This window comes from Cetorhinus maximus, chromosome 26, assembly GCF_964194155.1.
Source record: "Cetorhinus maximus chromosome 26, sCetMax3.hap1.1, whole genome shotgun sequence".
NCBI classification, from domain to species: Eukaryota; Metazoa; Chordata; class Chondrichthyes; order Lamniformes; family Cetorhinidae; genus Cetorhinus; species Cetorhinus maximus.
Window position 1 is genome coordinate 15593518 of NC_135904.1, and position 14907 is coordinate 15608424.

The 14907-nt window shown below is 42.1% G+C and overlaps 1 protein-coding gene across 1 annotated transcript in view; it reads right to left on the reverse strand.

The window, feature by feature from the left end:
• cilp (cartilage intermediate layer protein, nucleotide pyrophosphohydrolase) overlaps positions 1–10524 on the reverse strand; it is a 60405-nt gene extending 49881 nt beyond the window's left edge. The window contains exons 1-2 of the mRNA XM_078530213.1: positions 10431–10524; positions 3966–4235 (exon numbers count right to left, since the gene is read on the reverse strand). Coding sequence (XP_078386339.1) covers positions 3966–4235; positions 10431–10491 — 331 coding nt within the window. The 5' untranslated portion in view covers positions 10492–10524. The remainder of the gene's footprint in view (positions 1–3965; positions 4236–10430) is intronic.
• Between the last annotated feature and the right edge of the window lie 4383 nt (positions 10525–14907).

A 14907-nucleotide genomic window follows, 5' to 3' on the forward strand; every position in this document is an offset into this window, starting at 1 on the left:
AACATGATTTTCTTTCACAAAACCATATAAACTCTGCCTGATCGCACTGAAATTTTCTCAGTGCCCCACTAACCTCCTTAATAGTAGATTCCAGCAATAACCTCCTTCCCAAGTGGGAGGCAATGGCGTAGCAGTATTGTTGCTAGATGAGTAATCCAGAGACCCAGGGTAATGCTCTGGGAACCTGGGTTCAAAACCTGCTATGGCAGATGGTGGAATTTGAATTCAATGGCAATAGTCATCTTCACGGAATCATACCTTACAGATAATGTTCCAGACATCAACACCATCCCTGGGTATATCCAGCAAAGGTTGCATCACAATGGTATACAGTTGGGATGGAGTTGTCCTAGAAGTCCTCAGAATCGACCCCATTAATGTACTCTGGGTGGGGACTTCAATGTCCATCACCAAGAGTGGCTTGACAGCACCACTACTGGAGGAGTCCGAAATGACATAGCTGCTAGGTCTGCAGGTGGTGAAGGAACCAACAAGAGGGAAAAACATACTTGACCTCATCCTCATCAACCAACCTGCTGCAGATGCATCTGTCCGTATCAGCAGGAGTGACCACCTAACAGTCCTTGTGGAGATGAAATCCCGCCTTCGCATTGAGGAAAGCCTTCACTGTGTTGTGTGGCACTACCACTGTGCTAAATGGAATAGATTTCGAACAGATCTAGCAACTCAAGACATCCATGAGGCGCTGTGGCCAATCAGCAGCAGCAGAATTGTACTCAACCACAATCTGTAACCTCATGACCCAGCATATCCCCCACTCTACCATTACCATTAAGCCAGGGGATCAACCCTGGTTCAATGAGGAGTGCAGGAGGGCAAGCCAGGAGCAGCACCGGGCATACCTAAAAATGAGATGTCAACCTGGTGAAACTATAACACAGGACTACTTGTGTGCCAAACCGCATAAGCAGCAATTGATAGACAGAGTTAAGTGATCCCACAACCAGTGGATCAGATCTAAGCTCTGCAGTCTTGCCACATCCAGTCGTGAATGATGTTGGACAATTAAACAACTCACTGGAGGACGAGGAGGCCCTGATGATGGAGGAGCCCAGCACAGCAGTGCAAAAGATAAAGGCTGAAGCATTTACTACATTCTTCAGAAGTGCCAAGTGGATGATCCATCTCGGCCTCCTCCGGGGGTCCCCAGCATCACAGATGCCGTTCTTCAGCCAATTCAATTCACTCCGCGTGATATCAAGAAATGGCTGAAGGCACTGGATACTGCAAAGGCTATGGACCCTGACAACATTCCAGCAATAATGCTCCAGAACTTGCCACACCCTTAGCCAAGCTGTTCCAGTGCAGCTACAACACTGGCATCTATCCAGCTATGTGGAAAATTGTCCAGGTATGTCCTGTACACAAAAAGCAGGAAAAATCCAACGTGACAAATTAGCACTCCATCAGTCTACTGTCCATCATCAGTAAAGTAATGGAAGGGGTCATCAACAGTGCTATCAATCGGCACTTGGTTAGCAATAACCTGCTCACTGATGCCCAGTTTGGGTACTGCCAGGGCCACTCAATTCCTGACCTCATTGCAGCCTTGGTTCAAACATGGACAAAAGAACTGAACTCCTGAGGTGAGGTGAGAGTGACGGCCCTTGACATCAAGGCAGCATTTGACCGAGTGTGGCATCAAGGAGCCCTAGAAAATCTGGAATCAGAGGGAAAACTCTCTGCTGGTTGGAGTCATACCTAGCACAAAGGAAGATGGTTGTTGGAGGTCAGTCATCTCAGCTCCAGGCATCACTGCAGGAGTTCCTCAGGATAGTGTCCTGGGCCCAACCATCTTCAGCTGCTTCATCAATGAACTTCCTTCCATTATAAGGTCAGAAGTGGGGATGTTTGCTGATGATTGCTCAATGTTCAGCACCATTCACGACTCCTCAGACACAGAAGCAGTCCATGTCCAAATGCAGGAAGACTTGGAAAATATCCAGGCTTGGGCTGACAAGTGGCAAGTAACATTCGCGCCACACAAGTGCCAGGCAATGACCATCTCCAACAAGAGAGAACCTAACCATCGCCCCTTGATGTTCAATGACATTACCATCACTGGATCCCCACTATCAACATCCTGGGGGTTACGGTTAACCAGAAACTGAACTGGACCAGCCATATAAATACTGTGCCTACAAGAGCAGGTCAGAGGCTAGGAATTATGTGGTGAGTAACTCACCTCCTGGCTCCCCAAAGCCAGTCCCCATCTACAAGGCACGGGTCAGGAGTCTGATGGAATATTCACTTCTTGCCTGGATGATTGCAGCTCCAACAACATTCGACACCATCCAGGACAAAGCAGACCACTTGATTGCCACCACATCCGCAAACATTCACTCCCTCCACCATTGATACACAGTAGCAGCAGTGTGTGTACCATCTACAAGATGCACTGCAGGAATCCACCAAGGGTCCTTAGACAGCACCTTCAAACCCACGACCACTACCATCTAGGAGGACAAGGACAGCAGATAGATGGGAACACCACCACCTGGAAGTTCCCCTCCAAGTCAATCACCATCTTGACTTGGAAATATATCACCGTTCCTTCAATGTCACTGGGTCAAAATCCTGGAACTCCCTCCCTAACAGCACTGTGGATGTTACCTACACCACATGGACTGCAGCGGTTCAAGAAGGCAGCTCACCACCACCTTCTCAAGAGCAACTAGGGATGTGCAACAAGTGGTGGACCAACCAGCGAAGCCCAGATCCCGTGAATGAATAAAAAAATTAATTGTAATAATTTTCCTGCAATAGATGTTAAGCTAACTGGCCTGTGGTTTCCTGCTTCCTGTTTCCTTCCTTTCTTGAATAGAGGAATCACATTCACTATTTTCCAATCTGTTGGGGCCTTTCCAGAACCTAAGGAATTTTGGAAAATTAAAACCTATCATCTCAGCAGCCACTTCTTTTGAAACTCTAGGATGAAGTCCATCAGGACCTGGGGACTTGTCAGCTTTTCGTTTAATAATTTTCTGAGTCCCCTTTCCCTGGTGATTGTACTTGTCTTAAGTTCCTCCCCCACTTTCACAATTATTTCTGGGTTGTTATTTGTATTCTCTACAGTGAAGACAAATATCTGATCAATTCATCCACTATTTCCTTATTTTCCATTATTAATTCCACATTCTCACTCGAAAGAGGATCAGTACTCACTTTATTTACTGTTTTCTTTTTAAAATATCTGTAGCAGCTCTTACTATCTGTTTTTATATTTCTAGCTGGCTTTTTCTTGTACTCTAATTTCTCCCTCCTTACTAGTCTTTTAGTCATTCTTTGTTGTTCTTTATATTCTGTCCAATCTTCTGACCTGCCACACCTCTATGCAGAAATATATGTGCTTCTTTCACTTTGATACTACCTTTAAGTTCTTTAGTTAGCCAAGGGTGATGTGTTCTTCGCTTAGAGTGTTTCTTTCTCTCTGGAATGTATCTTTTCTGAGTATTCTGAAATATCTCCTTAGATATCTACTGATCTATCCCATAACCTATTTCCCCAGTACCCTCTGGAGAGCACTGTCTTTATGCCCTCATAATTACATTTATTTAAGTTTAAAACACTAGTCTTAGAACCACTCCTCTCTCTCTGAATGTGAAGTTCAATAATATTATGATCACTGCTATCTATGGCCACCTTCACTATGAGGTGAAAGACATTAATTACCCACAAATGGGTTTTTAATCACAATCCAGTGGTTTCATAACCATCATTAGGAATAAAGCTTTTTATTCTAGATTTATTGATTAATGGAATTTAAATTTCTCCAGCTGCCATGGTGGGATTTGAATTTATGTCCCCAAAGCATTAGCCTTGGTCTCGGGATTACTCGCCCAGTAATCTCACTATTATGCTACCATCCTCTCAAATCCAATACAAACCATCTGTTCAACTAGTTTGCTAAGTAATTTTCTGCCTAATTTGAGTGTACTGCTTACGTTTGGGACATCTGAATCGGACAGCATAATTTGAACAGTGTTTCCCTGAAATTTGCTCCTTGTTGAGACACCAGAAGCCAAGGTGAGGACTGAGGTGCACTGCCTCTCCAGTGAGTGCGGCAGGAACTCCATGTACGGTGCGTGCTTCAATAGCAGATGGTCTTGGACATATTCGTTCCTTGTAATAACGTTGGATTGCTTCAAGCTGCTCATAGTCTCCATTCCCACCAGGATGATCAATATTAAACCAAGATGTCCATTCCCAATGACCTGAAAAAAGAGAAGAGTTATTGCTGTAGCAACAGAGAACTGATTGATTCCCTGGAATTAGTCTCATGCACAGACTGTCAAGTACCTGGAGATCAGAAAACTCTAGATAAATATATGAATGAACAACAAGAAAAAAACCATATTAATGAATTAGAAAGACAATAAGATTCTTATTCTTTGCTGTGTCATTTTAGGTGCAAACACAATGTTTTAAAAATTAATTCTTGGGATATGGGCATCACAGGCAAAGTTGCCATTTATTGCCCATCTTAGTTGCTCTAGAGAAGTGGTGGTGGGTGTTACGGACAGGAGGGGGATTAATTTAAACAGCCCCGATTTCTCCTCTCACTACCCATCCGTAAACAGAAAACATTTTTGGTTTTTGATTTCCCCTTTATGAGAGATGGCGTGTTTTCCACAGCCCTTCAGTTCTGGAGTGATCCAATCCTCTATTAATAACTCCGCAGCAAACTCGAGATAAGGTAAAATAAGTGGGGTAGCTTATTTTACATGCACACAAAACCTGGAAAGGGGTTTTGCTACATCTGCCCCTTTTGCATTCAAGCATTAAAAGAAAGATAAGGGAAAGAAAGGGGTTCAGGGCAAAGACCACGATAAAAATAAGAATGACGGCTTCACATGAGTCCAGAATCAATGTCCAAGCAAGGTTCTTTTAGGTGGACTACACAACAATTTACACCACATGTGGAGAGAGTTGATTAGTCAGCAAGTGGACTCTGATTGGTAGAAGCATTGCCACAGAGAATGCACCGACCGTGGAAATATGTCTCACTTTAACATTATCAATATGTTTGGAAATGAAAACTGGCACAACTTTGGGTTTAATACATGCTTGGAAAAATTCAATAGATAGCTTACCTGTTCTTAACCTACCAGTTTCACGCTGCTGTTATGCAGTAGCAAAGTGGTATTCGACACTAACAGGATGCTGCCGTCAAGCCAAAAAGATGTTCTGGCTATCACACAAATGAGTAATGTGGCATATGAATTTCAGTGCCAGTGTGATGTTAGGTATGTAGGCCATACATCCTAAAGGCTGGCGGGTCATATCAAACAGCATGTCCCAGCTGCAGTTTGCAACGGGCAGGGTACAGACTGTACCCAACTAGCCCGTGCTTGCAAAATTCAAAACAGTGTCCAACATTAGATATGATTCTGTGATTGGGCAACATTTGCTAAATAACCCTCAGTGTGTTAAGAATTACACTAACAAGTTAAGACTATCAGTCAAGCTCGCAGTGTGGCACATTTGCATGTACTGGAAGCTACATATGTTAATAAACAGGGCCCTGTTCTTTGCAGACATATTCTTTCTGTAAGCACATTGCACCTATTTCAGCTAAACAAGTGACAACCATTCGCTGACTTATTCCTCAGGGCAATGCCTTAACTAGTCAGGGTCAAGCTGCCTGGTTTAAATTTCAACAGTATTTTGCAGTTAACTGTCAGTCACCATCACTCTCCATGACAATGCCTCTACCAATCAGCATTCTCTTCACATAGAGTATAAATTGTTGTTTTCCCCTTATTTTGGTAATTCTTGCAAAGTGTCCTGATGAGTGCAGGATGAAAAGCTTCGGCATGTCTCTTTTTTCAAAGGTAGGAAAGGAAGAGAAGGGAGAGGGGACGGCAGTATTGATTAAAGAGAGCACTGCAGTGCTAGAGAAAGAGGATGTCCCAGAAGGATCAAGGACAGAATCTATTTGGCTAGAGCTAAGGAACAAAGTGTGCGAATACATTACTTGGTGTAGTCTATAGGTCACCAACTAGTGGATGTAGCTGAACAAATTTGTAAGGGAATTACAGAGAGGTGCAAGAATTATAGTGTAGTTATAATGCAGCACTTTAATTATCCAAATATAGACTGGGATAGTAGTAGTGTAAAGGGGAGCAAGAATTCCTAGAGTGTGTTCAGGAAAATTTTCTACAACAGTATGTTTCCAGTCTATCGAGAAGGCACTGCTAGACCTGGTTCTCAGGGATGAGGTGGGCCAAATGGGTCAAGTATCGGTAGGAGAACATTTAGGGGACAGTGATCATTGTATCATAAGGTTTAAGTTGGCTATGGAAAAAGACAAAGAATAATCCAGTGTAAGAATAATTAGCTGGGAGAAAGCCAACTTCAGTGTATAAAAACGGACCTGGACTGAATAAATTGGAGTCAAAGGTTGGTGGGAAAAACAGTAGCTGAACAATGGGCTACCTTCAAAGAAGAGATGATTCAAACACAGTCAAGAGGGGAGGCAATGGCATGGTGGTATTGTCACAGGACTGGTAATCTAGAGACCCAAGGTCTGGGGACCTGGGTTCAAATCCCACCATATCAGATGGTGGAATTTGAATTCAATAAATATTTGGACTTAAAAGTCTAATGATGACCTTGAAACCCTTAATGATTGTCATAAAAACCCATCTGGTTCACTAATCAGGAAGGAAATCTGCTGTCCTCATGTGACTCCAGGCTCCTTGACTCTTAAGAATGCCCTCTGAACAAGGGCAATTAAACTAATTAAAAAAAAAGATATATTCCCTTGAAAGGCAAACAAATCCAGAACTCCCTGGATGATGAAGGAGATGGAAATTAAGATAAAGCAGAAAAAGTTGCTTATGACAGGTTAAAAATACAATTGAAAACCAAGCTGACTATAGAGGAGTATGAAAAGAAATTGGACATAAAAGGGAATCACAAAGTCTTCTATTCACATTTAAATATTAAAAGGACTTGGGCCAATTAGGGACATGAGGCATTAAATGAATACTTTTCATCTGTCTTTACCAAGGAAGATGCTACTCTGGCCATGTTAAAAGAGGAGGTAATTCAGACCCATAGATGGGTTTAAAATTGAAAAGGAGGCAGTACTTAAAGCTCCTGGGGATGTACCCAAGAATACTGAGGGGAGAGAGTGGAATTGCCCGGGCACTGCCCATAATTTTTCAGTCTTCCCTAGATGCAGGGGTTGTCCCAGAGGACTGGAGAATTGCAAATGCTATCATATTCAAAATAGCAACCACTGGCCAGTTAGTTTAATCTCAGTGGTGGGAGATATTTTAAATATGATAATCTGGGACAAAATTAACATTCACTTAAGGAAAGCCAACACAGTTATGTTAAAGGTAAATCACATTTACTGTGATGCACAATCTCAAAATGCTAGTTACATTCCCAGGACTGAGTGCTTACAAGCAGTAGGATGTGTGGAAAAGCAGCTCCAATAAACTGTAATGGTATTTAGGAGGATGGCTCGGACATTCTTACTGCACCTCATGGGAAACAAACATCTGCCAAAGAGTTGTATTCCTTACTGATAAATTATAGGCCATCTCTAATCGATGGAACAGATACTATTGGGAGAAAATTTAGAAATCAGTCAGTTCTACAGAAACAAATCACGGAGAAAGTGAAGATTTTGGCTGTTATGAAGAGGTTGGAAATCTCAAAGCCATATCCTGTCAATGTTCTCACTGAGATGAAATTCATTTAGTTACAAGAGAACAAGTTCATGCATTACTCTATAAATTAACAATTCACCCAAGCAAGAATGCAAAAGCAAGGGGTTATGAAGTTTGGGCAGATTTTGGTTAAATAAACCAATACAGCACCCCCCAGCACCACCTCCCCCTACCCCCACCCCCCCACCCCCCACCCCCTTCCCCCTAGCCTGGTCCCTAAACTCGCCCTCTCTCCACACAGTCTGTATCACTGGCTGTCTACACTTCCCTCCTCACCCATTCCCTGCAGATTCCCACTAATGCTTGCTGGGAACAGTGAATAAATTTATGTGAAATTCCTGAGATTCTGAAAAGGAGTATGATTGCCAGTTTTTTGGTGTGTGTATATATAGTCTTTACCTGGAACCCGATCCCCTTTCCTGAGGCACTAAAAGGGGCTTTATTAATGCATGTTTGTTGCTCTTTGCCCTCAGTTCTGGTCATCTCATTACAGGAAAGATTGGATAGGCTGGGGTTGTTCTCCTTGAAACAGAGGAGCTGAGGGGAGATATAACTGAAGGCTATAAAATTATGAAAGACCTCGACAGAGTGGATTGGAAAGGCCGGTTTCTAGTAACAGGAAGGAAAATAACCAGGGAGAATAGATTGAGAGTGGTGGGAGGAAAGTTGAGGAGAAGGTTTTTCCCCCCAGAAGGTGGTGAGGTCTGGAACACTCTGCCTGAAAGGGTGGGAAAGGCAGACACTCTCACCTTATTTTAAAAAAATTACTTGGCTATGCACCTGAAGTGCCATGACCTACAAGACTACACACCAACATCCTAATGTGGTATTAGGCTGGATAACTCTTTTTCAGCTGGCACAGACATAATGGGCTGAATGGCCTCTTTCTGTACAGTAAATTTTCTATGTCTTTACAGTTCTGTATTTCACACACCTGGGAGTGAAGGTATGAAAATAGTAGCAACAGTAAACTGAGCCCTAAATTTATTTTCTGTTTAAATTTCTTACATAGGTTCTGAACAGTTAGGGAAGTCAGACAGTGCTTCCAGAACCTTTACACAAAGCTGCAACTCATTTGTCATTCTGGTTATTATGGTAATTTTTGTTTAAAACTGTGTGGCAATCTTTGTTGCCCGTGAGTATTATGACACAGCTGATGGCAAAGGCTGAGTTGCTCAAATCCCAGAGGGAAACTTGAAACAACTGTCATAACCCATTTTTGCAATTTTGTATCTTTTGAGATGCAGGCTTTGAATCTAGTAGTAGTAAGACCACTGAATCACAAGAGGTTTATTTATAAAACTAAATTAAACATTTATTAAAACAAGAAAAATTGTAAGCACATACATATGTCTACAAAATTACTATAATAATTACAAAAATCCCCTAATTAATCTGACTCTCAGTTACACCCCTGTTAAAGGCAACAGTAAAACTCAGATTTAAAGAGACGCCTGGCAGAGCACACCCTGGGAAATCACATTCAAAATGAGTTTCTTGCAGCTCTGGGTCCTTGCAGACAGACTTGAGGTTTACAGGCCGGAGGCTTCTTATGCTTGATGGATCTTAAAATGCCTCTGCCTCACACACAATCTCCTTTATACATATCTTTCTCTTTGAATGTAAATTTTCCATTGTATTATTAGGTTGTTAATTTTACCTCTTCTAACAATAACATATTTTGATTCCGACAATTTTATTGGTAAGCTGAGAAAATAAATATATTGCTTAGTGTCTTCTAGCTAGGTGCAAGGTTTCACCCATTCTTTTGAATGGTTTATTTAAAAATGCAAATTGCCCTCTTGACACCGATGTTTCTAAACTTCCCCATGTTTATCTAATTACCATTTCAAACCTACTTCTTTCTATACATCAAAGCTTCTAGAGCAGCTGGCTTTAATCCAATTCACTCACGCACACGCACACAGGGCCTTGGTGAGATCACACCTGGAATATCGTGACCTCATAGGCACTTATAAAATTCTAACAGGACTAGACAGGGGAGATGAAGGAAGGATGTTCCCGATAGTGGGGGAGCCCAGAACCAGGGGTCACAGTCTGAGGATACGGGGTAGGCCATTTAGGACTGAGGTGAGGAGAAATTTCTTCACCCAGACAGAGGGGAGCCTGTGGAATTCGCTCCAACAGAAAGTAGTTGAGGCCAAAACATTGTATGTTTTCAAGAAGGAGTTAGATATAGCTCTTGGGGTGAAAGGGATCAAAGGATATGGGGAGAAAGCGGGAGCAGGCTATTGAGTTGGATGATCAGCCATGATCATAATGAATGGCGGAGCAGGCTCGAGGGCCGAATGGCCTACTCCTGCTCCTATTTCCTATGTTTCTATGTTTCATGACAGTGAGAGAGAGATTAGATTTTAAAAACTGGTTCAGTATAAATTTCTATGAAAAAATAATTAAAAATAAAATGACGTGCACCCTGGAAGTTGAATCTTTGTAAGGGTGGGATTTGGCTGTTGATCATCTCCCAGCTCAGAAGATCCAGATAGGAAAGGAAAACAAGTGAGAACCATGAGGAAACCAGGAAGTATATTTTCTGTTTATGGAGACTTGGAAAAGCAAATATTATGACATTACAGAAAAGCTTTTAAAATGGTTGGTTAATAGGAAATACATCACATCATAATACTTTTATCTGAAATTTGAGAAGTTAGGTATTTAATTGTCACATTCCTAAACTAAAGTCTGTGACAACTTGATACTGACCTTGTGATAAACCGCAAATCATCCCAAAGAGCAGAAGGATTGTGGTCCAGTTTGAGTCCATTTCTTTAATGCTGATCTTACAATAGGTGCAGATTAAATGTATCTTGTAGATTGTGGATCTTCAGACAGAGCTGTTTCATGAGCAGTTCCTGATTAAAAAAATAAATAAAATCTGAAATAAAAACAGAAAATACTGTAAGCACCCGGCAGCTCAGGCACCTGTGTGTGGGGAGGGAAACAGTTAATAGGCCAAATATTCACGGGGCCACATGTTTGGAGCTGGGGGCAAGGATTAAGGATGGGAAACTTAAAGTGCAGATTCCTGAAAATCCTACTTGTTTTAATTGCAGGATGTCTTAAATATTTTCCCCAGGTTTTCTGCCCAACAGCCAGGCTAAGTGACAGATTGACAGGCTGGCTGCCTGTTGGGTGCGAAAACCTGAAGGGCAAGGACACCGTGAAGGAACAGGTAGGGAGGGAGGCAGAGAGAGTTTGTGGTCGAAGGGTCTAAATCTGCGGCAGGGGAAATTGGGGGAAGAGCCAGATGGAACTGGTGGTGGTAATAATCCTCCTGTTGTCCAGCTTCTCCGGACAGCTCTTGTTTAAAATGCCACCCCCTCTCCTCACTTCCACTCACACACAGACTTCCTGTTTCCCTGCCTCTGGACTTGTTTGAAACCTGTTACATCTCTGAACCTTTTCCAGTTCTGATGAGAGGTCATCGATTTGAAACGTTAACCCTGTTACTCGCTCCACAGATGCTGCTGAGATTTTCCAGCATTTTCTGTCTTCAATCCTCGCGCAGCTCAAGGTTTAACTTTCATTTCGGGTCTGAACTTCATTCCTAGTGTTATAATAACTCCTGGACGGGTTACAGGTCTGTCACTTCCACACTTGGGACAAAGTTCAGCTCTGAAGGCATCTCAGGGAGACTGAGACAGGGTCCAGCTCAAAGCGGCAAATCCCTGAATGTGAAAACCTCTAGACAGAAACTTAGCTCAAACTTCTCGGTGCATATCCCGGACCGTCCCTCCGGAATCCTGCCAGAAACAAACAAGTTACAATTGCAGCAAGAAACATCCGCGCTTACCTCTAAACACACATCTCCAATGAGCCGCTGGAACAAGCCCTGCATTTGCTGTTATATATGGTTTGGGATCCGCTCACTCACAGAGACGGGTCACGCCCAGGAGACATAACACCTGCCGTGGATTAGGAACAACTCCCCCAAAAATAAAGTCATCCCTTTGATCAAAGCCGAACAGTTGTGGGAAACTGCAGCATCGTAAAAAAAAGACTTTTAACGAAGACTGTTGGGAACTTATACACCAAGAAATAAAGAGAAACTGAAGGAGTTGATTCAGAATCAAAAACAGAGCGAATGTAGGGCTGCTGTGGGTAGAGAATGTGAGGATATCGAGAGGGTAGGGATTAATAGGGAAAGGCTGTGGATACAGGGCCAGTGCAGATAGAGAGAGGGCGTGGGTACAGAAAGGGTGCAGGGACAGAGATGGTGACAGAGGGGGAACAGATATAGAAAGGTCCACAGCCTCTGATTGGCCGACATCCCCGAGTGGGTGACACTTTATGCCCCATGGTCCTTGACCCTGTTGGAGATCTGCCGATGGCCTGTCAATTGCCTGATTGGCTCGAATTTCCCCCAAAGGATGCAATGCAGGCGTCTCGCCGGCTCTACACCCGCTGGCTGAGGCTTTTGTAGCCTCCATTAAATTCCCCCTTTGGGTCCTCCTCACAGCTTGTATTCCCACCTAGCTTTGTATTGTCAGCAAATTTAAATACATTACCCTCTGTCTCTTTGTCTAAGTCATTAATATAGATTGTAAATAACTGAGCCCTCAGCACTGATCCTTGTGTTACTCCACCAGCCCGCTAACCTGAAAATTCCCCATTTATCCCTACTTTCTTCATCCAATCTGTTAACCAATCCTCCATCCATGCTAATATATTACCCCCAACTTATTTTGTGTATTAACCTTTCATGTGGCATCTCATTGAATGCCTTTTGGAAATACAAGTCTACTACATCTATTGGTTCCCCTTTATCTACCCTACTAGTTATGCCCTCAAAAAATGCTAATAAATTTGTCAAACAGGATTTCTCTTTAGTAAAACCATGTTAACTTTGTCTAGTTATACTTTGATATTTTAGGTGCATTGTTAAGACTTCTTTAATAGTAAATTCCAATATTTTCTCGATGACTGATGTTAGGCTAACTGTCCTGTAGTTCCCTGTTTTCTCTCTCCCTCCTTTCTTGAATAACAATATTACTTCAAATCTGCCGGGGCTGTTCCAGAATCAAGGGAATTTTGGAAAATCATAGCCAGTGCATCTACTATCTCTGCAGCTATCTCTTTTAAAACCCGAGGATGTAGGTGATCAGATCCCAGGGATTTGTCAGATTTTAGTCCATCAAGTTTCCCTGGTAGCTTTTCTCTGCTGATATTAATTACCTTCATCTCCTCACTTTTATTAGCTCAAAGGTTACTTTCTATTTATGGTATAACTTGTGCCTTCTACAGTGAAGACAGAAGCAAAATATTTGATCATTGTTTCTGCAATTTCCTCATTCACCATGATAATTTCTCTTGTCTCGGCTTCTAAGTGACCAACTTCAGCTACTCTTTTCCCTTCCATTTACTTGTAAAAGCTTTTCCAATCTGGTTTTGTACTTCTGGCTAGTTTACCCTTATATTTTAATTTTTCCCTTTTTACTCAAATTTTTGTTGGCCTGCTACTAAAACACTCTCAATCCTCAGACTTGCTACTATTCTTTGCAACATTATAAGCATCTTCTTTTAATCTAATGTTATCCTTAATCTCATTAGTAAGCTACGGATCGATCTTTCTTGCTGAGTTTTTGTTTCTCAATGGAATGTAGTTTTGAACATTTTGGATCATTTCTTTAAATGTTCCCCACTGTTTACGTAGCTCCATACATTTTAGCCTAGTCACTCAATCAACCTTAGCCAGCCTGCCCTCATACGAGTGTAATTGACTTTGTTTAAATTTAAGATTCTTATTTGTGATTGGAATATGCCGTTTTCAAACTTAATGTGGAATTCAATTGGATTATGATCACTATTTCCCAGTGGCTCTTTTACCATGACATTACTAATTAACCCTGCCTCATTGCACAACACTACATCTAAAATAGCTTGTTCCAAAACATGTTGCTCCAGGAAACTGTCAGAAAGCATTCTACAGACTCATCTTCCAGACCACCTTTGTCAATTTGATTGGTCCAGTCTATATGAAGATTAAAGTCCCCCACAACTATTACATTGCCTTTGTTATATGCTCCAATAATTTCTTGTTTAATACCCCGTCCAATGGTATAGTTACTATTAGGGGGCTTATAAACCGTTCCCACCAGTGTTTTCTGACCCTCGCTACTCCTGATCTCCGACCATACTGCTTCTACTTCCTGATTTTCTGAACCAAGATCTTTTGTCACTAATGTCCTTATGTCATCCTTTATCATCAGTGTTACTCCTCCCACTTTTCTATTCTGTCTGTCTTTTCAAAATGTTGTTTACCTGGAATATTTATTTTCCAAACTTGGTCACCTTGTAACCATGTCTCTGTAATGGTGATTGTATCTAAACCATTCATCTCTATTTGTTCCTTTCTTCATCTATCTTATTGCAGATGCTCTGCACATTAAAAAAAAAGTGACTTCAGTTTTATTTATTTTACTTTTATTCCCTGCATGGGCCTTACTCTCTGATGCACTATTATTGTTAAACTCTCCATTCATGTCCTACTCAGCTTATTTTTATCCACATCGATATACTTTTCAATTGCCTCAGCTTTTATCTCCGAAGTCTCCCTTTACCCAAACCCTCCTTCCCCTCTGTTAGTTTAAAGCCATCTTTTCCTACTTTGAACACATTCGTCTTATGTTTGTATGCTCTGTCCTTTACTGTCACACTCTGGTTATCGTTACCCATGTTGCTGCACTCACCACTGCCTTGTTGGACCTTTCTCTTTACCTTTCCAAATCTGCCCTCATGTGAGCTCCCACCCCCTCCCAATTATTTAGTTTAAAGCCCTACAACCCTAGTTATATGACTCATCAGCATACTGGTCCCAGTATGGTTCAGGTGAAGTCTGTCCCAGTGGAACAGCTGCCACTTCTCCAACCTGATGCCAGTGCCCCATGAATCAAAACCCATTTTTCTCACACCAATCTTTGAAAAATGCATTCAACTCTCTGATCCTATTTTCTCTACGTCAACTTGCTCGTGGCCCAGGCAGTAGCCCAGAGATTATTACCTTTGAGGTTCTGCTTTTAATTTAGCCCCTTGCTGCTCATACACCCTCAACAGAACCTCTTTCTTAGTCCTACCTATGTTGTTGGTACTGGTACCCACTTGGACCATGACAGCTGGATTCTTCCTGTTCCATGCCACATTTCTCTCCAGCCACAAGATGTCCTTAACCCTGGCACTGGGC